The 27526-nt window shown below is 40.5% G+C and overlaps 1 protein-coding gene across 2 annotated transcripts in view; it reads right to left on the minus strand.

The window, feature by feature from the left end:
• The window catches only part of cpne2 (copine II), a 51106-nt gene that overhangs the window by 17780 nt on the left and 5800 nt on the right, over positions 1 to 27526 (minus strand). The window contains exons 1-9 of one of the 2 annotated variants that reach the window (XM_030731721.1): positions 24849 to 24990; positions 19499 to 19678; positions 19250 to 19324; positions 18975 to 19046; positions 16834 to 16917; positions 16550 to 16639; positions 16150 to 16248; positions 13951 to 14037; positions 11527 to 11586 (exon numbers count right to left, since the gene is read on the minus strand). In XM_030731721.1, coding sequence (XP_030587581.1) covers positions 11527 to 11586; positions 13951 to 14037; positions 16150 to 16248; positions 16550 to 16639; positions 16834 to 16917; positions 18975 to 19046; positions 19250 to 19324; positions 19499 to 19678; positions 24849 to 24974 — 873 coding nt within the window. In that variant the 5' untranslated portion in view covers positions 24975 to 24990. Of the gene's footprint in view, positions 1 to 11526; positions 11587 to 13950; positions 14038 to 16149; positions 16249 to 16549; positions 16640 to 16833; positions 16918 to 18974; positions 19047 to 19249; positions 19325 to 19498; positions 19679 to 24848; positions 24991 to 27526 lie in introns of those variants that run through there. The other variant, XM_030731720.1, reaches the window with a different exon arrangement.

Below are 27526 nucleotides of genomic sequence, written 5' to 3' on the forward strand. Positions count from 1 at the left end.
GAAAAGAGACCTATAAAACACGGCGATCTTCGGGATGTCAAGCAAAGAAATACCTTTTATCAGCCTTGATTGAGGCGATATTGGTAAACCCATGGCTAACACAGAAACCCAACAACGGGACACAAGGACATCCGTTCATCTTTTAGCTCGGTGACACTCTTTTATAACAGTAACATTACTGACTGAAGGAGTTTCATTTCAGTGGATTTACCTTCAGGTTTACTTCCAGAGGCAAAGGAAATTTATCTTCCAACTTTGACCACTGCACCTGAATTTTCACAGCTGACTAAAGCCTCACAGAGGCTGTCCTGATTAAGCCTGATTTTAGCCTTGAACTGTTGCCCCCGGTTAATTTTAGAATAATTTCTGCCAGATGACACACATACTGCCAAAGCAACCAATCAATGCCTCAGCATACAAAGATCTGCCCTGAAAAGCTGGTGCCAGCTGGATTTTTAGCAGGCCAAATTTATTATTGAGACTGCTGCACAGAACAGTCAGATAAGAGCAGCCTACACATAATAACACTGCCTTTCTCTTTCCTCCCTGAGAAAGAAGAGACTGACTGTTTTTTTCCATCTTGAAAAACCGTGATTAGACCTGTAAATAGGCAATTCAGCCCGGCATTCTGTTCATTATGAGTTACCATTCAACTAATCTGCACTGTGTACAAATATAAACGGTGCAGATCCAGGCCCTGCAGAAAGACAGATTAAAACAAAGTGACGTACTCTGAGGCTGATAATGAAGCTAAGGCAACAATGCCAAAACCTGCAGTTCCTCTGAAGGCCACTTGAGGCTGCCTCCAAAAGTGAGTCAACCCTGATAAACTCCCATATTAATATGCCCAACTTTATAGCATCGAAAAGCTGTCCTGTCTTCTGGAGCATGTTTAATGAAAATATTTGATAAAAGAGAGGTACAGTACAGCCCATACAAAAGGTCTGTTTCAATTTTGGTGACTAAAAGTTGAATTTTTTATTATTCTGTGGCTTGGTACGAAATAGGTGGTATGTGTGTGTCTGTGTGTTGCCACCAGACAGTGTAAGAATGCAGCTTGTCATTCAGCATCTTGTCCAAATATAGTAACTTCTGACTCAAACAAACAAACATGGTGATGGAGAACACTAACGATGAGGAATCAAAATGTGGAGTCTAAAACCAACAGGTGGCGTTACCATGGTTCATCTTTTATATGTAATATGGTTAAAATGTAGAATTTAAGATAAGACAGTCAATCAGATGAACAGAAAGGGAGGTGGAGGTGACTTTTGCTTTTCTAGTTTTGACAGTCAAACTCAGTCAGAAGTCTCCCAGCAGGACTCTCCTACAGTCCTCTGGACTGACATTGTTTTTACCAACATACTACCATATTGAAAAATATATATATTTTTATCATATATGCTTTTGTGTCCAATAATACATGTTTATTTTTTTCATGTAAGTCTCACAAGACTATGATTTGCTCATCAAAGTGGCCTCTTTTGCATTCTTCTCAAATATATAATGTTTACTTGATTCACACTTAATCCTTATAATTATGTTGCACGAGGGGCAGTATGGTGGCATAGTGATTAGCACTGCTGACTCACAGCAAGAAGAGTTGGCTGTGGCCTTTTTGTGTGAAGTAATAGTATGCACGGGGGGGGGGGGGGGGGGGGGGGGGGGGTTCTGCTCTGGTTTCCTCCCACAGTCTAAAGACATGCATGTTAGGTTAATTGGTGATTCTAAATTGGCTGAGTATGTGGATTTGAATGCACGCGGTTCTGTCTTACTATATCTGAATGTGGCAACTTTCATAAATAATTTATGAGGCATACAGTACATAAACAAACAAACAAAAATTCTGTTTCTTTTCCATATGGGTATAGCTGTGAACATGTTCCTTTACTCAGCTGCATTTTCAGACGTACTTTACACACACACACAGCTCACAGCTCAGGGCTGGCCAGGTCACGGTTGTGGCAAGTGATTTTGAACCTCTCACTGCTGGTATCATAGCCAAGATCACATTTCTGCTAACAATTAAGTCTTTAGTATTTGCTCTGCTAAAGATGACACTATTGTACTGCAATTAAGTTGGTTCTGTTAAAGAAGTTAATGGTTGAGGAGACTGGATACAGGACTGAATACATTACTGTGCAAAAGTCTCAAACCTCCCCTCATTTCTTAATGTTTTGCTGGGAAAATGGGAAATAGGTGCAGCGCTTTATTCAAATGTGCACACGTACACGGAAATACAGTATATAAGGAAAAAGCAGTGCAAAAGTCAAACAAGCTTCAAAGTCAATATTTGATATGACCACATTTATCCTTCAACACAACCTGGACTCTCCATCCATCCATCCATCCAACCTGAACTCTCTGAGACCATCCGCGAGTCATTCCTAAGCTTATGGTAACTTCCTTTACCTTGATTTTCTACATGAAAATGAAACCTTTTGAAAAATGTCACAAAAGTAATTAAGTCTCGCGTCCTCCTATAACACTGTAAGATTGAAATTTTGAACTTCAAAGTATTTAAACGAGTGCCCTATAAAGTGTTAAGGCCATGACTTTCAGATGCTGGTAATTTGCTGTAGATGGTTTTTTAGGTCTGCTACTTCTTCTTTTGCCCTGCACTTGTTCAGTTTCCTCAAATTTTTTTAATTTAGAGAAAAAGAGTACATTATATAGTAGTTTTTTTTTAGTACATAACAGTGACTGTTTTCCCCTCTGGTATCAATCCATTTTGTCTTACTATGAAGCTGAAAATATGTACGCCAAATTGATGGGCATAAGATCAACCCTAAACTATTACAGCATTTTTTCCTCCAGTGGCCTCTCCCATGACAGATGCTATTAGTTTGATGGCTGTGGATTTGATGACAGTAGGCGATGACACCATTCTGTTTCCAACTTATTCCGCGCCTCAAGCTATTAGTAATAGTGAACACACAAGTGGACTAAACACACCATGACAAACACACAGTTTCGACAAGCAAGTACAAGAATTAAAATGATCACGGGGTGACAGAGGAGCAGCTCATTACCGTATATTTCAGTGCAGCAATGTGGCAGAACGTCTGTGACCGCATTACATGGACAGATTCGACTTCTGCCAAATTACTGTCAAATAACAGACATGCTGACAATCACGCTGGAGTTTTCTCAGCTGTGCCCTGTAGAGTACTGATGAGCCAGTTCTCGTGTCAGAACCTCTCAGACTCATTTGCAGTTAAACAGTCACAGAGATTAATGGAAGGGGAGGTTGGATGGATGAATGTGTTAGAGCTTGTGTGAATATCTTCTGGAGTTATTCTCTGTCTCACTCTGAGGCGATAAAGAGATGGTGACAACCAGAAGCTGCGGCCCACTGTGGGAAACTCTGCTTTTGGTTCATATTTGTTCTCTTGCTTGTAGTTGTTTGTTTTTTTGCTTTTGTGAGGCACATAGGAGCCACTGGATGCTTTTTAAAGAAAACAGTACAAATTACAGTAGTGCCAAGGATGCAGTGATGAATGACTCATAGTGGTTGTATGAGTGCTCGACAAAGATTTTTTTAATGTAGTGGTATTTTATGCTGTTTTAATGATATAGGTTTTTTAAGTGCAGAGGGATTAAGACCGTACGTGAAATAAGCTTTTATATTACCTGTATTTTTTCCTGGGTTTATGAATATATTATCATATTTTAGTGAGACTCCTGAGTGTTTACCTCCTGTTTAATTTGCTGTTGGCACTGTTTAAAATTAATACAAATTTCCTCCCTGTTTGTTTGCCATCTTGGCCATGTCATATCAAAGGATTTCTCACTCAGAATAATTATGTTGTCAGCTCTTTGAAGTTCTTTTTATTTGTTGTTAAGGTGCTACCTAGCCAAGTTACTGCTGAATTACACTTGTTTTTTTTTCCATTTACTGATCAGAGAAACATTCATTCATTCATCTGGTGCCATTTTTTTTTTTTTGCCTCTTTAGTGCCCCCTCACTCACTACTTTCACTTGGTAGCGGACAATTAGTCCCTGCATAGACTGCATATAAAAGATTAATTTAGCCACCATGATGTCACGTCTTGGTTTGTGAAGGCCCCTTTTAAGGCCTTGAATGAAATATTTTGGCCACCACCATTGTCACAGCTGGTTTATGAGCAAGGGTTGTAAGCAACTGAGAAGATGAAGGATACTACACCCTCACACAGCAGCGACTTGCCCATCACAATGTAGATCCCACTGAAGCACAACCTGTGTTATCATCTATTTTACTTTAAACTGGACCATAATTTACAAAATAAATATCAAATTGCATTCAATATGAGCAGGGCTGTAGATCAAATGACCTGTATACAATCGGACTTGTTTTTGCTACCAGAGGAGTTTTTCCTGCTGGCACCGACAAAAAGACAGGAGGTGAAGCTGGAGGTGGCAGAGTTGAAGATGTAAAAATTTTCTTATCTTTCTTTCTTATCTCCCTAGGATTATGGAGGAGTATATCAGAGGGACAGCTCAGGCTGAGCAGTTTGAAAACAAAGTTAGAGAGGAATTGCTGCAATGGTTTGGACAGGGATAGTGAATATACTGGACAAAGGATGATGGAGATGGAGCTGCCAGGCAGTAGGAAAAAAAGGCAGATCAAAGAGACGGTTCATGGATGTAGTGAAGGAGGAGATGCATGGTGTAAGAAATTGCAAGGGATAGGGTGAGATGGATGCAGATGATCCAGCGCGGTGACCTCTAAGGGGAGAAGAAGAAGCAGAAAAAGGAGGAGTCACCCCTGGTGGACATTACAAAGTGAAGTCACTGACTTCTCTGACATTCTATAGAGTCCACTTGGCTGCTTGTTTTTGTATACGCCTCTTAAATCACACTGTCTGTTTTTTGCTTGTAATGACTTACTAATTCTGTTGCTTTGTTTTTATTAACACACTAATTATTCCACCTCAGCAGAGACTTAAAAATGTTGAAATTATGCGCTGCCACTCTGGTGTTTTTTAAATGGGCAAAATGCATAAAAAAAAATTTTAAAAAAAGGAAAGAAAAAACTTACTAGCTCTAAAGACATAATCTCCCTTTTGCATGTGCAATGTGATGCAACTGGAAGAAATCACTTTCACCGACTTTGGACTGATCCAAAAAGGGTGAAGTAGAACCGACTGCAATCAAGCGTCCAAGTTTCTCTTTGATTTTTGTCATTTTGTAATTTGCGACAGCACGCAGCACAGCAGCTGCCATTAACACGACGTTTTGTTCATCCTGTCAGCCGAGGTAGCCGTGATAAGAAAATAATGAAGATATATCAGTGAGAATAACTGTACTGTAAATTCTACTGCACTGAAACTCAGAATGTGTAACTGAATGAAGGTTGACTCCTTCCATTGTCTAGGTATCACTCTATCTCTCTAATTAGGTTTTTTTTTAATATTTTCAAATGTTTGATCCAAATGTGTTGTGAGTCACCTGTCAAAATAATTGAATTTAAGTGAATTAATGACACAATTTTAGCTTTAAACATTTGAACTAGTTAAAAAAATGAATAGACCCACTGCAAAAACATAACAGAGTGTGGAAAGAGCCAATTCTTGCAAATGGGGTTTAAATTTTGAGCCAATTCACTTGAGGTGAGTAATCATCATTATTACCACTGGCAATCTGAATATCAGCAGGGCAATTAAAAAGCAATAATTGATGATCCATCCATCTTAATCATATTGAGTGGATTTGATTGTTACACTTGCTTTTAACAACACAGAGCTGAGTAATTGCACTAGTTTTGCAATTTTGATAAACACTATTTTTTTGCCCTGGACAAAGAAAAAAGAAAAGACAAATGACCTGCCAGAACAAACAACCAGATCTCCATATGGTAAGGAAATCTAACACAACAAGCAAAAACATAATCTCTTGATTGGTACTACCACCCTTGAAAGCTCTCCATTTAGGACCACCTGCTCGATCGTGTTCAAAGCGAGAATCAGACTGGGGAAGAAAGGTGACTGAATGCGGTGCCAGACAGGTTGGTCTAAATATTTCAGAAACTGCTGATCTCCTGGGATTTTCTCACAGAACCATCTCTAGAGTTTACAGAGAATAGTCAGAAAAAGCAGAACATATCCAGTGACCGGCAGTTCTCTGGGTGATAATGCCTTGTTGATTCCTTTCAGTCAGAGGAGAATGGCCAGACAGGAAACTGAGACTATAACTGTCCGTTTCTGGCTCACAAAAATGACGAGTCTCCATTTCTGCCGCAACATTCAGATGATAGGATTAGACTTTGATGTAAACAACATGAAAGCATGGATCCATCCTGCCTCGTATCAATGATTCAGGCTGCTGCTGGTGTAATGGTGTTGGGGATATTTTCGTGCCACACTTTGGGCCACTTAGAACCAACTGAGAATTGTTCAAATGAGTATTGTTGCTAACCACGTCTTGTGATGGCTGATTAAAGTAGGATAACACATGCCTCATCACAAAGCTTAAATCATATTTCCCAGTTAAACTGCCCTCATCCCAGCTGTGGAGGAGCCTTAGGCTCCGGGGCTGGATGTGGGGATTTTTGCCCTGGCCAGAGAGCACCTTTCCTGGATGCAATATGCAGGGTGAGTGCCCCTCCATCCCATGGAGGTCAATCATGCGGGCTGGGGCTGAGAGAGCGAGCAGGCCTCATCTGGGGGTCAGACCGGTTTCATTAACATGAGAAAAAGTGCACTGTAATGGCCTCCACAGTCATCAGAGCTCAATCCAATAGAGCACCTTTGGGATGTGGTGAAATTAAAATTTGCATAATAGATGCTCAACTGACAAATCTGCAGCAACTGTGTGATGCTATCATGTCGATATGGACCCAAATCTCTCTGGAAGTTTTCCAGCACCTTGTTGAATCTATGCCACGAAGAACTAAGGTGGTCCCGAAGGCAAAGGGACAGCCAATAAAGTGTCCTGTGCCACCTTAAAGAGAATCACACCAGGCTGAAATGAACTGGAATTTTCATTTAAGCACAAGCTCACGATTCTCCTCGTTGACACTAATGGATTTGACCATTGCAGTAATTACTAATACTACGTTCAGCTTATACTGCAGGAAGTGGTTCATTGTGGTATAATATACATGTAGCTCCTGCAAGCTTTCGATACTCGCTAAAACTCTGCTTTCCATTTTCAAAAATCCATTACATTAATTGTTCTCTACATGGCCCTGAATGATATCAAACATACAATGCTAACAATATCTTAATTCAGTAGAAATGTTTTTCACAAACAGCCTATCAGCAGTAGCAGGCTGCCTCTTTGTGTTGGAGTGTGTAACAGAGAAATATTGCTCTCTCCTCAAGCTCCTGCAGCCCAGAGGAAAGACTTTCCCTTCGCGGAGATTAGGATTAGAGCCATACTAAGTCTGATTGAACACCGGAGAACAGCTCTTTCTGCATGTGTGTGTGTGACTGTGAGGATGTGTTTTTTGTACATGACTGCCCCCCCGTATGTGAGAACACTGAATGAGAGTGAGGTCCTAAAATCTGAGCATATAAATGTCAGTGTGTATGTGAGGAGAGCTTATTGGTAACTGAGCATTTCATTATACATGTCTAAATCAGTCAGTGTATATAAGCAGGTGAGGTGTATGTTTGTGTGTGTGTGTGTGTGTGTGTGTGTGTGTGTGTGTGTGTGTACAGTAAAGTCATGGCTTAAACAAGGCAGTCTGCATTTTAAAATCAATTGTAGTGTTTCAGAGCGAGTGTGGAGGATATATGTTTGAGCTCACATGTGTGAAGTAGATGAGCCTGTAAGCAGGAGAAAGGAAATGACTGCATGTGCGTGCGTGCGTATGTACGTCAGTGAAAAAGCTGCAGGTTTGTGACAAACGGCAAAAGATTAGGAGGGAGCAGGGAGGATTTAAGTTACCAATCTGCCTCAAATTTGCTCATTTCATCACCACTAGTGCAGGCAAAGATTCTCACTGCACTGAAATTCAACACATTCCAGACAAGAAGAGCCTCGAGTGAGGAACTGATTAAAAAAATTTACACGATTCTATGAATCAGAAGTCGTCTGCAAATTCCACTAATTATTATATTTCTATTTTAACGCATTGCGTTGGATGTTTGCATTTTTAGCAACACTCAAACATCGCCATGGCTGAGGGCTGTCCAACCTTTTGCTGGGGCACTTGACTGCTGGCTGATTACCTGGGGACGAGTGTTTCACCTTCACCTCAGCCATCCAAAAGAGAGCAGGCTGGATCTAGAGCATCCTGATGGCCCTAAACTTCAATAATGGCCCTTACCTGCTACTAAAAACCCATTTATCGTTCAGTAAATACTAGGATTAGTAGTTACACCTTTTTGATTAGATAATACCTCTGTTTTAATCTGTTTCATCTTTTAGTCAAATTTTGATGTTACTCACATTTTCCCCATTTTGACTATCAAGCTCTGCATTATAGGTGGTACAACATTGCCTGTTATTTTTTAAATGTATGGACAGTGATTACAAACAAAATGTATCATCCTCACCAGTTAAAGATCCATAGAGATAAAGAAAAATAAACATTGTTAGGAAGTCCTGGTCTTCAAATATAAACCTGCTTTGCTGCTAATATTACCCCAAACTCAGCAGGGAAATATTTTTTTAATTACTTTCAACTCCAGAACTATAACTACATATGTAGCAAATTGATCCATTATACTGCATTCAGCCTGACAAGCTAAAATCTAGCTATTCCAAAAAAAAAAATTAATAACAGGTTGACAGCGGTGGTTGTCGTCTTTGTGTGTGTGCGTGTTTGCTTGTTAGATATGCCTTCTGACACTAACAGCGCTCTGCACAAAAACTTTCTTGAGACTAGAAAAAAATCACTCAACACAATCTCAACACTGCCTTCAGTGACAACAAGAGGGGCACATAGAAGCAGACAACAGCAACAAGGCTGAACCGCTTGAACTGGGATCCACAGTGAAAAGTTCTATGAATCCTTACAGTTGACAATGTTTTGTGCTAAAATTTGTCACTGCTGAATAGTAGGCCCTAAATACAGCACCAGAGCTGTGGCCCAAGTCAGAAACTTCTCTGCACTGTTAACATATCGCAAAGGGTGAGAAAAGATTCCAGGGTGGGTAATGTTGACATTTCCATATCTATTTAACATTTAAGTCGTAATTCACAGGTATTCACACAGCACATTCTGGTGGTTTGAAGTCAGTACATGCTGTAAAGCTCAAATTATTACTGTGTCCGTATGCTTTGATAAAGGGCTCTTTTCTTTGTGTGCTCTTAATTCCACACACATTCACACGAACCCTTGTACTAATGCACACACACACAATCGTGCCTTCTTGTTAAGATGCTAAATTTAACATACATAAAACAGCATATGTCTACTGTCTGTGTTTATTTGCAAAACATCAGAGCATTGAGGCAAATTTGCTCTCTGGGCTAAACTATACCAACAGTCTAAAAAGTTATGGTAAACACATTTCCCTGAGTGCAAACTCCTCTGCATTTTCATGTCTGCTTGATAAATTTTGTATATTGCCCATTTTACCACAACAGGTGTCCACATCGAGTTTTTCCCTAAAAGATATTAACATTCAGTTCATTTGTTTATGAATACCATCAACCTGTCAGGGACTGCAGATGAAAATTAGCCAATAATAGATAAATCTAACATGTGTACATGATGGACCTAAGTGCTTGTTAATTAATATGCATCTTCCTTGTTACCTAAATTAAACATAATGGAACTCAGTTGTTATCCCAGACATTTCATTTCATGTGAAAACATGTTGTAGCCTTCCCTTTGTTGGTGGGTTTTAATGTGAAAACGGTCAGTTGCAGTATGACGTTACTTTAGTGCTGCATTGATGGAATTAAACACGTTTTCCTGAGCTCACGATGTAAGAGTCGCTGTTGTTGTGAGTGCAGGTAATATCACTCCTGCAATCTGAGCCAATTTGAGGTATCAGACAGATGGCCTTACATTTAACTCTAGAAAACTTTGGTACACAGAGGAGTTCATGGTCAACTTCAAGGTGCCCAACTGGTGTGGCTGCAAAACAAACCCAAATCATCACCCCTCCACCACCATGCTTGATGGCTGGTAAAAGGTGCTTGTGCAGATATGCTGTGTTTGGTTTTTGCCAAACATGGTGCTGTGCATTATGGTAGAACATCTCCACATTGGTCTTGTCTGCCCAGCGGACAATCTTCCAGGAGTTTTGTGGTTTGTTCAGATGCTTTGCAAACCTAAGCCTAAGCCTAAACCTAAGTCTTCTTGGATGGGTGTTCTGTTAACTGTAATTTCCCAATTGTGGGATCAATAAAGTATCATCATCATCATCATCATGCTGACATGTCCTTTAGTTTAGTTTTTTGTTTTTTAGAGAGAACAGGCTTTTTAGTAGCAACTCTTCTAAAACAAGCCATACTTGTTTATTTATTTTTTTAATTATATTGTCATGAACTTTAACATTTAACTGAATCCTGTAGAGTCTGAGGTGTAGCTCTTGGGATTTTTGCAGATTCTCTGAGTGTGGCCTTGAAGTGAACTTGCTGGGACATCCACTCCTGGGAAGATTCTGGCATTGTATTAAGAAACACCTGAATGCTCCAGATCAGCAAAACTTCTGTTTTTATACAGCTTCTCACACTTGCTGATGATCAATTAATCAAGTGCATTGGATTAGCACCTCTTAATTTCTATGTAAGTAATAAGAGTTTACTTATTTTTTCACAGTATTGCATATGAGTATTCAAAGTATTTTCCCAACATTAGAAAACTAAACCAAAGTACCAACAAAAGGTGCATGCAGGACATTTAAACTATGCATAATACTTCATATCATCAGAAACAATCGACTCTCCTCCAGTACATTTGTAGAGAAAAAAAATGAATCTAGATAAATATTCCAGTACAATGTGGCGCACAGCTGTCCAATCTGAGAGCACACTTTACAAGAAATGCCAAAAAATCAAGCATGTAAAAAACAACATTATCTTCAAGCTGGCTACATCTGGAACCTGGTTCTAGCTCACAAAGCTGGGAAATTGTTGGTGAGAGAGAGAAGGAGGGTATATACAGTAAAGTCGGCGCAGAGTGTGTGAGTGTGTATGTATTCTCTCACTGGATGTGTGCTATAGACAGTATATTAATAAAACAACTCAATATGGCAGCGATTGCGCCTGGACTCTCTCTCTCTCATTCACTGAGTTACACAAAAAGGTGTGACATCATCAGGGACACACAAGAGTTTCTCCTAACAAGACACTAAAATAGATCATGACGCCTCCCTTTCTCTCCCCCTCCCTCTGGTAAAATACCAAATTCTATCTCCTTGTTGTTTATCTGTCTCCTTTACTCTCCTCATTTGTCATCCTCTCATTCATTTTCAATCTCAACCACCTGAAAATGCCCAGTTTCACCCCTCAACTCCAATCAGTGCCTCCACCCTGTTTTTAAATGATCCAACTGTAAACCCGGAAGATGAAAATAGAGCACGTATCTCGTTGTTACATTATTGCAAAAGTAAAAACATGCATGCTAATATCATACTCACTGTAAACATGAGCTGGCATCCTCCCAGTATGTAATCCAGAAACGTGTAGTCCCTTGTAATCTATAGACACAGGGCAAAGTAAGAAATCAAGAGCGCCTGCAATAGAAGACGTGAGAACTGATCTGCTAAAGATTTCATGTGATCAGAGCTTTTAATTCAGTAGTATTTTTGCACCATTCACCAACACATAAACACAGACTGCTACATTATTTCTTTTTTTAATACAAAGCTGGTAAATAGCTTATTTTTTGTGATATAATGTGCAACCAATAGAGCACCACTTATTATCTTGTTTGAGCACTCCAATTACAATGAATATTTAGCATGGATTTTACTGTCATTAGTCTAATCCCTGCTGGCAGCCAACAAATATAATTACTATATTAGCCATTTTCTTCATGTGCTGTGCTGTATGTGTGTGTCTGTACAAAGGCTTGTTCATGATTGTGTGTAAGAAAAAGAAAAATGCAAAGAAGGAGAGGAATCAATTATGAAAGCTTGTCATTGCACGCACACAGCTTTAATGTCACTCCAACAGGCATCTAAAGACTCCACGGTTCAGCTTAATGTGTCCTCTGTGGGGCTCTGAGCTGCCGCACTAATTAGCTATTCAAATGGAGTTATGAACGCCCAGTTAGAAGTGTGTCAGTTGATCAAAACTGAAATTCACCAAGTCGAGTGTGAAGATGGGTCATTAAGACGTGATGAGAGACCTCATGGTTTGTTTGATTGGTTACAGTCGGTGGGCTATTTGTGTTCCCCCGGCTTAAATGATTGAACTTACCGAGCTAATATTTAAAACAGAAAGTTTCATATAACTACTGGAATAAATCAGAATCTCACTTGCACTGCTGAACTCACTGTGGAATATCACCTGGCTGTTTTGCTCGGTGTGGCCTGGTTTAGCCCATTACAGCAGGAATTTTCTAATCTCCAGTTAAGGCTCATGGTTCACTTTATAAAACCTAGCAACTCAATAAAAGGGTGGTAGCTGCCCGACACGAAATGGCACAAAGCACGTACGCAAATTGCTTTTCAAAGACGTTGGAGCTAAATAAACTTATTTTCCTCAAAGGTTGGTGGACAAAGACAAATAAGAAGAGCTGCAGAGAAACAATACTCCTCTGCCTCATTCCCAAAACCTATTCAATACCAAATAAAATGCACTTTTTTTTAGGTACATCTCTTCAAATACTCATTAACACAAATATCTAATCAGTTAATCATATGGCATTGGATTTAAGGATGCAGACATGGTCAAGAGAAACTGCTGAAATTCAAAGCGAGCATTAAAATGGGAACAAAAGGTGATTTAAGTAACTTTGAACATGGCATGGTTGTTGGTGCCACAGAGCCAGGGTCTAAATATTTCAGAAACTGATGATCTACTGGGATTTTCCTGCACACCCACCTCTGGAGCTCACGGAGAATGGTCAGAAAAAGAGAAACTGTCCAGTGAGCAGAAGTTCTAAAATACCTTGTTGATGCCAAAGGTCAGAGGAGCACGCCCAGGCTGCTTTAAACTGATAAGAATAGATTTGCAGAAGAGCATCTCTGAAGGCACAACATGTCAAACTTTGAAGCAGATGGGCTACGGCAGCAGAAGACCACATTGTGGTGACACTCCTGTCAGCTAAGAACAGGAAACTGAGACTACAGTTCACACGGGCTCACCAAAATTGGACAACAGAAGAGTGGAAAAACATCACCTGGTCTGATGAATCTCAGTGTCTGTTGCACCAAAATCTCTGAGGAATGTTTCAAGCACCTTGTTGAATCTATGCCAATTAAGGCAGTTCTGAAGGGAGAAGGGTGTCCAACCCTCTACTACTACGGTGCACCTAATAAAGCAGCTGGTGAGAATCTAATGGAATACTTTTTTTCTGTTTTATTTACCAGAAGCTTATAATATATGTAAAGGAGCTGATGTGCTAAAAAAAATTGGTAGAGAGCTAAAAGCTTTCAGTTAAAACCATCATTAGAGCTCTTGGAAATATCAGAAAATGACAACTAATAATGATGAATGTAGTATTAGTATATAATACTATGTAGTATTTTTATATAAAACAAAAACTTGGAAAATAATTTTTGGAAAGATCTTTTCATGTTTTTATAATATCACTCAATTTCCTGACTGATATTTTACATATATGATAAATTGTGATACGTGAACAACAGATTCAGCAGTGTACAATAAAGATGTAACTTCCATTAGTTGCTTTTTTAGTTCATTTTTACTGGGTTATACTGAAGCATTACAAGTAACTCCACAGGGAAATAGACAAGAAAATGTAAATGTGTGATTTTTAGATTTAGTTTTTATGTGAACTCATAAGTTTAATGTGTCAGTGAGAACAGTGAGAAAAATAACACATTTACTGCAGTGCTAGTAAATTTATATGCCATCCATCCATCCATCCTCACCTTACAGGACTTCACGATGATAACTCCAGAATTTTTATAGTTCTTCTTCTTCTTCTGTTTCTTGGGATTAATGCAGTCAAACTCCACCTGCAGATACACAAACAGATATGAGGAAATGAAAGAAAATAAAATTAAAGGTGTCACTATGACTAACAGAGTCCAGGTTTTTACAGGAATAATACGAGGAGGGGAAAAGTCGAGATGACAGCAGAGATGGAGGAAAACGATGGAGGCAAATGACCGAAAGACTGCGACTTGGATTTGCAGTTTCCCCATAATGATGACAGCAGCTTCAACTTGACTGTCAAACTAAGGGGATTACTGTTAATACAGTTACCTACACATAGACAGAAAACAACAATACTGAGTCAAAAACAGTAGGATTTATTCTTACGTGACCCTCTTGAAAGAAAAATGAAGAGCAGGATGGCTGTTAATACTGTAAGTCACACAGACACACTTTAGGTGGCAACGTCTTTGATCAAAACAGACATTTTAGTCAGTCGGTGATTCATATGACAGGTGACTTTAAATGCCCTGTCGTGTTGCTGAGGCTCAGCTAAAGGCTGTTTTACATCTCAAAAGCACCTCTCTTTTTCTCATCCTTCTTTTACACTCTGTCTCTTTCTCAGCCTCCCGTCTCTCCATCCTGCCGCTTATCTATATTTTCTTATTCCCCCCACCCCACATCGTTACCACACACAACCAGACTCAGTGGGAGAACAAGTCATGAGGCCGCTTTGGCACATGCACACATGCTGTTTAACAAGTGAACACACACACACACACTCACACAGAGAGAGAGCTGCTAATGAATGAACTGTGTTCACAGCATCTCTTCAATTCAGTTCAGTTCAGTTTTATTTATACAGCACCAAATCACAACAAACAGTCCCCTCAGGGGGCTTTATATTGTAAGGTAAAGACCCTACAACAGGCCAGGAATTTACATGTGAAAAGAATTCATATCAATAAAATTACTTACAATAAACAATACTGATATGTATATGAATGCATTTAAACTCCAAATGGGGCCCTAAAAAAGGCAGGTGTGCAGACATGTGGTAAGAAATTAAATATAATGCTTCATATTACATGATAATCTTTGTGTCATAAGTTAATATCAGTGAGGTAATGGTTAATAATAATATTAATTATAATATTATGCAATTAACAAAGCAATAACCAAATAACGGCTTATTACCTTGTTGCATAAGACAAAGTCTAATCTCAGTGATAGCCATTGTTGTTTCCTGGTATTAAGTCTGTTAATTACTTTGTCATTATGTAACTAATACATCATCATTATCATCTAATTACCTACTAATAGACTGTAATAACTGAGCTGTAACATAAAGTGGGCAATCTATGTAAATTAAAATGCTTACACACTCAAAGCAATTCACTCGTGACACATTTGAAGTTGAGGGCTAGTCGCTTCCAGGCTCTGGTTGCTTTGGTTGTCTGATCTATTTATAACCAGGTCACGTGTCAATCAGTTGTATTCTTCATTCTCACTGGTGGCTCTATAACCACACCCAGGGCTGTGGGTAATTACCTAATTTCAAGTGGTGTATGTTTTAGCACATCTTAGGCTTCGTTTTAGTAGACTTCATAGTTTACACATTTGCTTTAAGCTCAATACTTATATTTGGAGATGATTTTTCTGACATTCAGGAGTGGGGCCACACGACATCTCATTGGTATTAGGGCAGGGATCCTCAAATCCAGGCCTCGAGGGCCGGTGTCCTGCAGGTTTTAGATGTGTCCCTGATCCAACACACCTCAATCAAATGGCTGAATTACCTCCTCAGTATGCAGTCAAGTTCTCCAGAGTCCTGCTAATGACTTCTATATTTGACTCAGGTGTGTTGAAGTAGAGACACATCTAAAAGTTGCAGGACACCGGCCCTCGAGGCCTGGATTTGAGGATCCCTGGTATTAGGGGGATATGCTAAACCCAGGAGCAGCCACGGATCCTGAATGAGGTCTTCCTCAAAACACAGCCTCTGACCGTGCTCATTTTCTCCCAGCTCATGTGCCTGTCACCTTTATTATCAATAAACAGTGTTTAATCACGTTTGGGTTGTGTTACCTGCTAGTGAACAGCACTCTAACAAGGTCACGCTGCCTTCAAGTTCAGATTAGCAATGATGATAGTAAAATGGAGCCACAAACACAATGGATTCAGTGTTTTACCTCCACTGAGTTCTGGGCTTCACTCATCTTTGCAACTGTGGTCTGAAACTCTCCAATGAAGTCATGTCCTCCATCATTATCGTAGTCATAACACAGCACCTGTAATTGTGCAGAATGCATCAGATCATGTGAGTCTGTTCTTTGACATGGGTAGCTTATAAAAGTTGAACTTAAGTGGTTATGTGGTGTCTGTTTCCTACTTTCAATTCTATACTGAGGCTTCACCTCTTTTTGATTTTTAGGTGTGGGTTTTTTCATGTTTGACATTCTGGCCAAAGAACATGTTAAAATATTTTTTTCTTGCTTTCCACTGTCAATCACAACCGTTAGATCCCAGGAAGATAAAATGTGATACTAAACATGTCTTCCAACAGAGAAAGTAAAAATTCTTAATGCTAACCTTGATGCTTCTGTCCACGTCTCCATTGCACAGAGAAATTAGAGGCACGGTAAAAGGTTTCCACACCGGATCTAAAGTGTTCTTTATGACCTGAAGTCACAGACACAAAAATAGGCAGATTACCGAGCAGCAGATGTATGATGTAATTACCTGAACTTCCATCTGTAATTACAGTTACAGTGTATCACTTTGTGCGAGGCCAGGTTTAGCTGACAATGACAGCTCGTGGTTGACAATAATAACAGTCAGATGAAGGCGAGTTTTAACCCCTGCCAATGGCTCACCTCTGTCCTGTGCACAAGCATCCATTTACCATCTTCTCCCTGTTTGTGAAACTCCAGGTAGGGGTCTGACTTTCCAAAGAAGTCCTGCACAGAACACAGACAAATGGCTCTGACTTCTTTTTTGACAATTTCTACCTCATTTCCATCACAAAACTACAACCACCAACCACTGCTTGACAATTGCAACCCTACTGGTAAATCAAACTGCTAAAAAAAATATTTAATTGAACACTTAAAAGATGAGATCATGAATTAATTTTTTGGCTGTGTATCCTGAAGGATTGACCAGAGTGTTCAGCAAGTACACAGCTTGAGCTTTAATCCTGCTTACAGCTACACAATTTTTCCAAAAGTATTCGCTCGTCTGCCTTCGCACACATATGAACTTGAGTGACATCTCATTCTTAATACACAGGGTTTAATATTATGTCGGCCCACCCTCTGCAGCTGTAACAGCTTCAACTTATCCGGGAAGGCTTTCCACAGGTTTAGGAGTGTTTATGGGAATTTTTGACCATTCTTCCAGAAGCGCATTTGTGAGGTCAGACACTGATGTTGGACGAGAAGGCCTGGCTCACAGTCTCCGCTCTAATTCATCCCAAAGGTGTTCTATCAGGCTGAGGTCAGGACTCTGTGCAGGCCAGTCAAGTTCTTCCACACCAAACTGGCTCATCAATATCTCTATGGACCTGCTTTGTGCACTGGTGTGCAGTCATGTTGGAACAGGAAGGGGCCATCCTCAAACTGTTGCCACAGAGTTGGGAGCATGAACTTGTCTAAAATGTCTTGGTATGCATTAAGAGTTCCTTTCACTGGAACTAAGGTGCTGACCCCCAACTCCTGAAAAATACCCCCACACCATACCCCCCTCCACCAAACTTTACACTTGGCACACTGCAGTCAGACAAGTACAGTTCTCCTGGCAACTGCCAAACCCAGACTCATCCATTGGATTTACAGACAGCGAAAACGTGATTCATCCCTCCAGAGAACATGTCTCCAGTGCCAGCGTGGTTTACACCACTGCATCTGACTCTTTGCATTGCACTTGGTCGGCCATGGAAACCAATCCCATGAAGCTCTCTACGCACTATTATTGAGCTAAACTGAAGACCACATGAAGTTTGGAGGTCTGTAGCGATTGACACTGCAGAAAGTTGCTAATGTCAGCATCCACTGACCTCGCGCTGTGATTTCACATGGCCTACCACTTCGTGGCTGAGTTGCTGTCGTTCACAGTTGCTTCCACTTTGTTATACCACTAACAGTTGACTGTAGTAACGAGAAAATTACACAACTGGACTTGGGCCGGTGGCATCCTCGTCTAAATGAAACGGTTGCAGCTGTAACAACAGAAATTTCCCTCTGGGATCAATAAAGTATTCTGATTCTGATTCTGATTGATCCTATCATGGTACCATGCTGGAATTCACTGAAATGTTTGCAGAAACAGTCTGCATGCCTAGGTGCTTGATTTTATACACCTGTGGCCATGGAAGTGATTGGAACACCTGAATTCACTGATTCAGATGGGTGTGTGGATACTTTTGGCAATATAATTTATAATGTTAGAAACATGTTGCTGCTAAAAACCCACCAAACAAGCATAAACATACCTTAAAACCCTTTCCACGCCTGTTTTAACAACCCAGAAACACTAGCGAAGCACACCACTTTCAGTCTGATCATGCCCCTGGCCTATATGTATGTTTCCTCTATATGTTCATGTTCCACCCAGTGATTTTTGGCTGATCCAAATGAGCTCTGGGGATGAATGTTGTTTAGAAAAGGTGTCATGTTGAAAGGGAAAAATACACATTTATTAAAAAAAAAAAAAAAAGCTTTCTGTACTGATAGATGGGTGGGAGGTCGCAGTTTATTCAGCAAATATCCAAAAATAAACATTTAACGTGTCGATGCACCAGTTTTTATTTCCAGCTATCAGTGCACCTGATAGCCCGTTGCTTGGCAGACAAAGGTGAAGAGTGTGAAAACATTTACTGTAAATCTCATCTGTGTGGGCTGTAATTTTCTGTCCTAATGTGGTATGCGTTGCTCAAATATCTCTGAGTGTGTGTGTCTTTGGATTTGCATCCTGAGTATCTGTGTGTATGCGTGTGTGGGGGGGTCCAACTGCCTACCTTCTTATCCAGTTTACGCCCACTCAGGGTCAAAGTGATGATTCTGTTGTCAGACAACTCCTGCGCTGTTATCTAAAATAAGAGTACAGCACAATATTAGTGCCAGCAGAAGCACTCACAACTATTAACTTTCACATCAACAACAGCAGCAACGACTGTCAAACAGTAAATACAGCAGCCTCAGTGACTTCTTGTGCCATCATAATCAGCAATTGCAGCCATGCCATTAATGTAAATAAATGATGCAGTACAGTGTGTACTGTACTTATTCTTACTGTAATGGATCCTTTGCCAGCTGGCTTCCCATTGGCTAAGATCAGGGGTCTGTGAAGTTTCTTATTGGACACAATCTAATGGATAAGAGACAATCAGGACCACAATCAACCACTTTGAAATACAGTCTAATTGTATGAATGTGTTCATTCTAGTTCAGTTTTCCTATTCCTCCTTCTCTAGAATATACCTGCAGCTTAATACAGACTATACATTAAGCCAAAAAAAAAGAAGAAGAAATCCTTCAGTACCACTCCCAGTGTACAAACGAATGCTCCCAGGAAGTCATGTTCGTCGAGTTGTGTGGCACACTTGTCTTCATCGAACATGGCAAAGCGCAGTTTCTGGATTTCTTCAAAGTGGTAGTCCACCTGAAACTTCACTCCAAACACTGGGTTCAAGTTGTTCACAGCTGTTTCAGTGCGTCCCAGCTAAAAGTCAAGAGAGAAAAATGCTATTTAAAAAAAAAAAATCCTTATCCTTAGTTTTACTTCCTTTGACTGACTATCTCTCCCTTGTTGTACCCAGCTGTTCCCTTTTCCCTTGATTAGCATTAGTGTGTCAGTTAGTATAAACTGCTTCAGTCGTCCTTTGTTGTGATGTCCGTTGTTTGCTGCTCACCTCAAAGTCATCATAAACTGTAACACCTATCCCTTTCAGCAAAACACGAGTGGCCGTGCTTTTAGATATTTGTGCTCTTAGTTTTCCTTCCACTTTGGTTAAGAAAGAGCTGACAGCTATGCTAACAGGTTAGCAATAAAAGGAACTGTGGCTCATTTGTACAAAATTGCAGGACTGGGTAATCGATGTATCACTGCAACTCTGCAATCCTGAAACCTGCAGGAATTTATATCCAGGGTTTGTAAATAATTCAGACTGAAAGTTCAAAAGCCTTTTATTTTTTTTTAATAATTTTTGATTATTAAGTTTGAAATTTTCAAAATAAAATTAGGCTTTACTTTGGAAGCTGTTTAACAAAATTGCAAAAAAGCAAACTTTAATATCATGTTATAAAAATCTCACTGTTAGTGTTTATAAAAGTGACGTATTCTGGCATGGAAACCTGTACGTGCTATTTAATACAATGACTCTGATATGAATCTGGGAAATGTAAAACAAAAAAGCTTTTGTGAAATAAGTTTGTGTGCGTGTGTGTGTTTGTGTGTCTTTTCTCGACAGTAGTTCATCCAAACTACTTTACATGAGGGACTCCAAGAGAATGCTGCGTGCTGTCAGCGTTAGTTTTCTCAGCAAACATTAATCATTAAACAACAACCAGTCTCGGGGAAATCTTCTACGTCACTGATTATGACAATGGTGTGTCGTAAAGTCTGTGGTGCCCACTGAAAGCAAGGACCCCCCTCGATTACAAGATGCAGCTTAAAAAAGAAAAAACGTTGCCAGTGATCATCAAACAGTGGGAGTGTGTTAGCCAGAGACCCAACAATGTGCCTCCTACCTGCCGTCACCATAGATCGCTATAAATATTCTAACTTTGTCTGATGCTGGGCTGGTAAAGTAGAGCAGGTTTTTAAAGTAGCCTGCTGCAGTGGTTTGTGGTACATGTATCCCGAAACCAAAACAAAGACCTATCTGACAGCACTTTACCCAATTTAATGGTCCCTTCCCCTAAAGCCATTTGTTTTTGATGTTTCTCAGTGTGGTGTGTTCTCATGGCTGCAAAGAGCAGTCCAGACAGCAGACAGATAAGAGTGTGTGGGTGCCTGGAAGAGTGCTGTGAGAGTCATGTTCTTTGCTCTGACTCTTCTAAACCAGGTAGTTGACTAGCTAATCCCACAGGCCGTGCTACTCTCCAGTCTGACTCATCCAGGACACACACTATGTTTATCCACCATTAAACAAGGTCATATATGCTCAGCCTGTCACCACTTTGGGAGATGGAATCTATGAAATGTTAACCACTTGAGACTGAAATGCATGTAACCTTCTGCTGATTCAGAGGAACGGAACAAAACACATTTACATTGCACGTTGGATTTTATCATGTGGCATTTGATGCTGTAGAATTTCAGTCTTGAGAAATATTGTTGTTCAATTAAAATTAATTAACTAACTGAACCTTTACACACACCAAAAAAGTGCAACTCATTTCAAAAGGAAAACTGTTGATGATCTTTAACCTTATAGAGCCCTCTACTGAAATAAATGGAAGAAATTTAAAGATTCTGTACATTTTACACGCGGCCATAGAAGGTCCTTAACCCATCAGCAGGACTGGTATCTGCTCAGGATGAGCCCTGCCAGAGCCCTACAAAATGACCTCCAGCAGGCCACTGGTGTGAATGTCTCTGACCAAACAATCAGAAACGGATTTCATGAAGGTGGCCTGAGGGCCCATATCCTCTAGTAGACCCTGTGCTCACTACCCTGCACCGTGGAGCCTGATTGGCATTTGCCACAGAGTACCAGAATTGGCAGGTCCACCAATGGAACCCTGTGCTTTTCACAAATGAGAACAGCTTCACCACGAGCACATGTGAAAGGATCTCGAGAAGCCGTGGAGAACGTTATGCTGCCTGTAACATCATTCAGCATGACTGGTTTGGTGGTGGGTCAGTGATGGTCTGGGGAGGCATATCCATGGACGAATGCACAGACCTCTGCAGGCTAGCAACAGCACACTGGCTGCCATTAGGTATCGGCTTGGTGAGCTGAATTTTTAGAGTAACCTAAATGTTTCTCAGTGATGCCCTGGTCCAGATCTGAGAGGAGATCCCCCAGGACCACCCGTCGTCTCATTAGGAGCCCAGACATTGTCAGGCATGCAGATGGGGACCATGCAAATTACTGAGAACCATTTTGAGTTGCTGCAATGAAATTTCGGCAAAATGAAGTAGCTGATCATTTTTTTTCCCTTTGATTTTTAAGGTGTCTTTGAATTCAGCCCTCTATAGGTTGATAATTTTCATTTCCATCAAATGATGTGGCATCCTCTCATTCCTAACACATTACCCAGTCCATCAGTAAAGATATCCAGTATGATTTTTTTTTTTGGCAATTAAGAGCTGATGTTTTCTCCAAGTGTTCCTATAATTTTTTTTTGAGCAGTGTAGATACTTTGATTGTCCTAATGTACATGAAGCTACTTTCAGGTGCTCCCTTGTCACGGGTGTGTGTGTGTGTGTGTGTGTGTGTGTGTGTGTGTGTGTGTGTCACCACAGCAGCTGGAATTGAAAGAGCAATACGATACAAAAGTATTGCCATCTGTTACTTAGCTGTTCTGATCTAATCACACCTTCTTCTTTCATCTTTTGATTTTCTTCAACAGTTACAGAGAAATGTATCCCAGTGGTCACATGTGATATTCCATTGTTCCTTTTTTTGGATACCTTGTTTAAATACAATATATCTGTATAAAATGTACCTTTCTCATGCTGTTATGAATGCTTTTATCCAAGATTTCTCTCTGACTGCAGGTAATGATGTTAGTACAGAACTGAGATACTTCAGCAGGAAAAGGCTTTTAACTCCAGTCTGCTACAAGTGCTTGCAGCACTTTTCCATCTGTTTGACTCATGGGAAGGCAGCAGTGGAGAATGGCTCTACTTCATGGCTTAAAAACTCATATTACTGGGACATCACGTCACCCCAGTGGCCTGAACTCTCAAAGCTGTGCCTCTGTGGATTTGAACCTGGTTCACTAAGCTACAGAAATGAATCAAATCCCTGTGGCACTCCACCCCCCCTTTTCTTTTTTACCTGCTCATATTTACCATTAGATAAAAGGAAAACAACAACAACAACAAAACAGGTCACTGAGATTACTTCAGATAAAGGAACTGTCCTCTGCAGGAGAAAATGAAGCTGTAGAACTGCAGCTGGAAGGCACAATAGTTGCTAATAGAGCTATAAATAGACCTTCTAGTTTTATCAACCATTCAAAACATCAATTGAGATTGTATGCTTCAGTAGCATCCAGCATTTCAACCGTATCCTTTATCACAGCTCAGTTTTCCACTGTTTGCTGGTTTGGCAATTATTTGGGGCTGGCTGGTGATTTTGCCCACTCATAGAGCTAATGCAGTCTGCTCACAACTAAAGCTGTTTCAAGAGAGCGAGTGCGGGGAGGCATGGGCATGATTTTTAAAGTCCTGCAGCTTAATTTATACTGATTAAAAGAACTATAGTGGCAATCTATTGTTACTGTTTGTGCCTTAGATTTTGAGCGTGCACACTCTGCTCAGCAGACAGGGAGAAAAAAGCAGAAACAGCTCAGCCAAACAGCTCAGTGCTAAGATGTGGAATCAATGAGCGGTTCTGAAAACTTAAACATAAGAGACAATGTCGCTAAAAAAAGCAATCACTAGGACAAGCCTACAACAGCAAAACAATCTCTGCTAAAACAGTTACAACTGGCAGGCGTAACAATGTACCAGTCAAAGCATTCTTTGGCTCTACATAAAACAGTGAATGCATCCACAAAAGTTACTTATTTACAAATCAAATACAGCAATTTTAGTATAATCTGTGTCCTGACAACTCAAGTCCAATACTCACTTTTCTGTTAGCTCCAGTCTGTTTACCACTGATTGTTGAGGGGAATGCCTGTGTTTACAGCCCTGTGTTTACTGTCCAGTCACTAACTTTGCTCTTTGGAGTGAAGAGGTGCACCGCGAAGCAAGATTAATGGGTTAGCAAGCTCAAAGTCTGAGTTCTCGGTGTTCGGAAAGTGGCTAGATCACCACGGTAACTTGTGCTTAATATACAATAATCTGGAGCAGATTATGTTCAGCTTCAGTTTAAAACGATCTGTAAGGTTCATTCTTTTAGTGACAGTCCGCTCCGGTGCATTAGAGTCTCCGCTGAAAGGGTACGTTTTGCACATGCAGCCTGTCGAGCCGTGCATTTGCTAATATTACTGATTGAAGCCCCGCTGTAAAGTTACAGCATCACAAACTATCTGTTTGGCATTGTCACAGGAATTTGCAGTTAGCGATGTAAAAAAAAAAAAAAATGCAGAAAAATGTTTTGTTTGCCATGTTAACCTTTGCCAAGTTTTACGCTGCAGAAACTGTAGTGAATACAAAACTGATTTGTCTATTCACAATTTAACAATTTAAAGAAACCTTTCCTGCCATCGACAAAATATTCCAGCCATCAGTGTTTTCATGTTATGAAATAGTAAAAAAAAAAAATGAAATCTAATTTTCAGTTACCAACAACAATATATCAGCAATAAACCACTTTGAACTGGAATTAACTGAATAACAACAACAGAAATGTTACTGACAATCCGGTTTAGTATCACAAAAGTAGATCCAACAAATAAGGCTGCATTTACTGAGGAGGATGTTTGATTTTTAAACCCTCTGGTTTGAATGTGCCACTGTCTGTGGGTTCTCACTTATGGCGCTACAGGCTTATATCTGGGTTTATAACATGTGTTGAGATTAGCATTAGGATTTGGAGTTGGAAGCGTGGAGAGAAAATGGCCTCAGTATTCTGATAACTGGGTGCCACATCATTTACATAGCTGAGATCCATATTTCTGAAGACCTATCACATCACACAAAGACTTTCTAACACCAACTTTGGCTGCTATCGCCCCCATTATGGCTTCATTCATTCACTTTCTTTCACCTTCTTCTTGTTCTGTCGCTCATTTATGTCATCACCTCGCTGTCTTTCTCTCCTCCTCCTCCTCCTCCTCCTCTTGTCTTTCTCTGGATCATTTTCCCCTCGCCTTCTGCAGCACCCTTTTCTCATCTCCCTCTCTCGCACTTCTTCGTTCTCACACTCTTACCCTTTCGTACCCCCCCCCCATGGTCCCAGCTGCTTCTCACATCTCTAGCTCACAAGGCAGAGACTGAGACACAGAGAGACAGACAGGGGAAGGCTGGTGACAGGAATGAGAAAGACAATCGGAGAAATGAGGAGAAAGAAAGTGGAGCTAACAGGAGGAGATGAGAGAAGTGAGAAAGCTGTGTGAGAGCGAGTGAAACGGCGAGCTGTGGATAATATCCGAGAAAAGGTTTGGGCCTCATTTTGCCTCCTCCATCGTTGCCTCACTCCAGGAGCACTAAGCTTTTGTTTCCCTTCCCGTTGCCATGGTAACTGTTGGCAATTTCTCATCGGAGCCACATGCCCTGCTGACCGACAGCTAGCTGCAACCCGAGGCACTCGCCTACACACAAACACACACGCACACACGCGGGCATGTGCATACACGAAAAAAAAAAAAACACAGATTGCTCTGTTGACCAGCTGTTAGCTGCAAAAAATTATTGAAGCAGCAGCCTACACACACACACACACACACACACACACACACACACACACACACACACACACACACACACACACACACACACACACACACCAAAACTTCATCACCACGTTCCTCTGGAGCGTCTTCAACTTGTTCGCCATTGCTTTTCTTTTCTTTTTCCACACCATGGAAGTACATCACACCACAAACAAGGCAGGAAATAGTCGTGTTCAAACAAATTTGCGCTACTTCAGGTTTGAGGGATCCACGCGGGCAGAGCGTGTATGAGGCAGCACACACACACGACAGACACTTCCTAGCTGTGAATGCACCAGAATATTAACTGTGCTGTTCTGACATCAGCACAATCCAACATCACACACACTTGAGGGTTAAATATCAGATAATATCCATTCCTACTGTGATGGACATTTGTCCCCATCACATGCACCACTTTTGGGTAAGTCCTCAAAAGGGATATTTGGTACTGTATGTGATGCTATGCTCAAATAAAAGGTTAAATCTACTCATCCTGAGCAAAAAGTTATCATCCTCACCAGATACAGATCCATGGAAATAAAGAAAATTAAAACATTATTAGGAAGTCCTGAGCTTAGTAAAGTAAGAGTTCAAACACAAACCTGCACCTGCTAATGTTACCCCAAACTCAGTAGGGAAAGATTACAAATCAAATACATTATACATTAAAAACACACAAACCAGAGAAACCTACAGTTAACTGCTCTATTTAGAAATAAGTGTACAGTAGCATGCAATGATTTCACCTATTGGTTTCCATGCTGGGAGGTGTAGTTGAGGCTAGAAAATGACCCCATGGTCATCACCATCCTCACATGTTGGAGCTAGGACCTTGTGATCGACACTTCAAACCTGACTGAAGCACACAGCAACAGTGACTATGTATTGCACACTTCTAATTAATGCTTAAAATGTGCATAAAGTCCGTTAGAAACCACAGTAAGGTTTACTTCACAAAAAGGATGTAAGAAACAACTGAAGGTCTGTTAGTAACACATAATTACAGTGAGCCGAAAACAAAGTAAAAAACAAGCTGACGAACAGCAAAACTATCTGACCGAAATCTGTTATGAACCACAACAACAAATGGAGACAAAATATAGCCATTATAAGAAAGCTGAATCAATGCAATGCACAAGACTGGAATTTACCGCCTGGCCCGTCTCACCCGAACGCCACACCAGCCATGCAAATCAAATGAGTCAGGCCACTAACCACACATCAAATACAGATTTCTGGGAATCAGAGACATTTTGGAGTTACTATGTAGCGACAGAGTTGACATCAGTGTTGGCTTTAGCCCGGCACCCAGTTTGTTGGCATTTGCAGCTAACAGTTAAGTACAACCCAACCCAGCCAGGCTCGCCCTAATCACCATCATCACCACCAATGAGAGGCTCTGCTGCCCAGAAACAATTTCAAAAGGACTGTAAGGTAGTTGTTTACTTCTTCACCTTTTTTCTAAACAGTAAAAAGTACCTAAAATATCATCACTTTTTATGCTGATTAGACCTGTGCTCTGGTTCAAATATAGTGATGTCTTATGTCATTTGCCTAGATTTAATGCTATAATAAGGTGAGTGAAGGAGATGCACATACAAACACAGTCCTGAGTGGCTTTACCACTGAGCTTTGGTCCATGAAGGCACTATATGTGTAATTACCAGATTCTGACCTGTAAATGCACGTCTGTGTCAAAAATACTACTAGCCACTTAAAATCAAATAAACAGCTAATGCCGCAGCCGAAGGCCTTCATTTTCCACAGGCTGTGTGAAAAAGATGCACGCAGCCACTGTGACCCCACCCACTGGTTTGTAAAGTTCATTGTGAGGTCTCAAGCTTTTCATTTTTCAAAGACAGCACCTGAGCTTTTTGAAATCTGTGAAACTTAGGCAAATTGTTAGCCTGGCTTCACAGAGAAAGTGAGCTGAGGGATGTTTTCCCATATAGTTCCACACAAATCATTAGAAGGGATGCAGGTTTAAGGTACGTCTGTATGGGCTTCATTT

Source organism: Archocentrus centrarchus, chromosome 6 (genome assembly GCF_007364275.1).
Source record: "Archocentrus centrarchus isolate MPI-CPG fArcCen1 chromosome 6, fArcCen1, whole genome shotgun sequence".
Taxonomy (NCBI): Eukaryota; Metazoa; Chordata; class Actinopteri; order Cichliformes; family Cichlidae; genus Archocentrus; species Archocentrus centrarchus.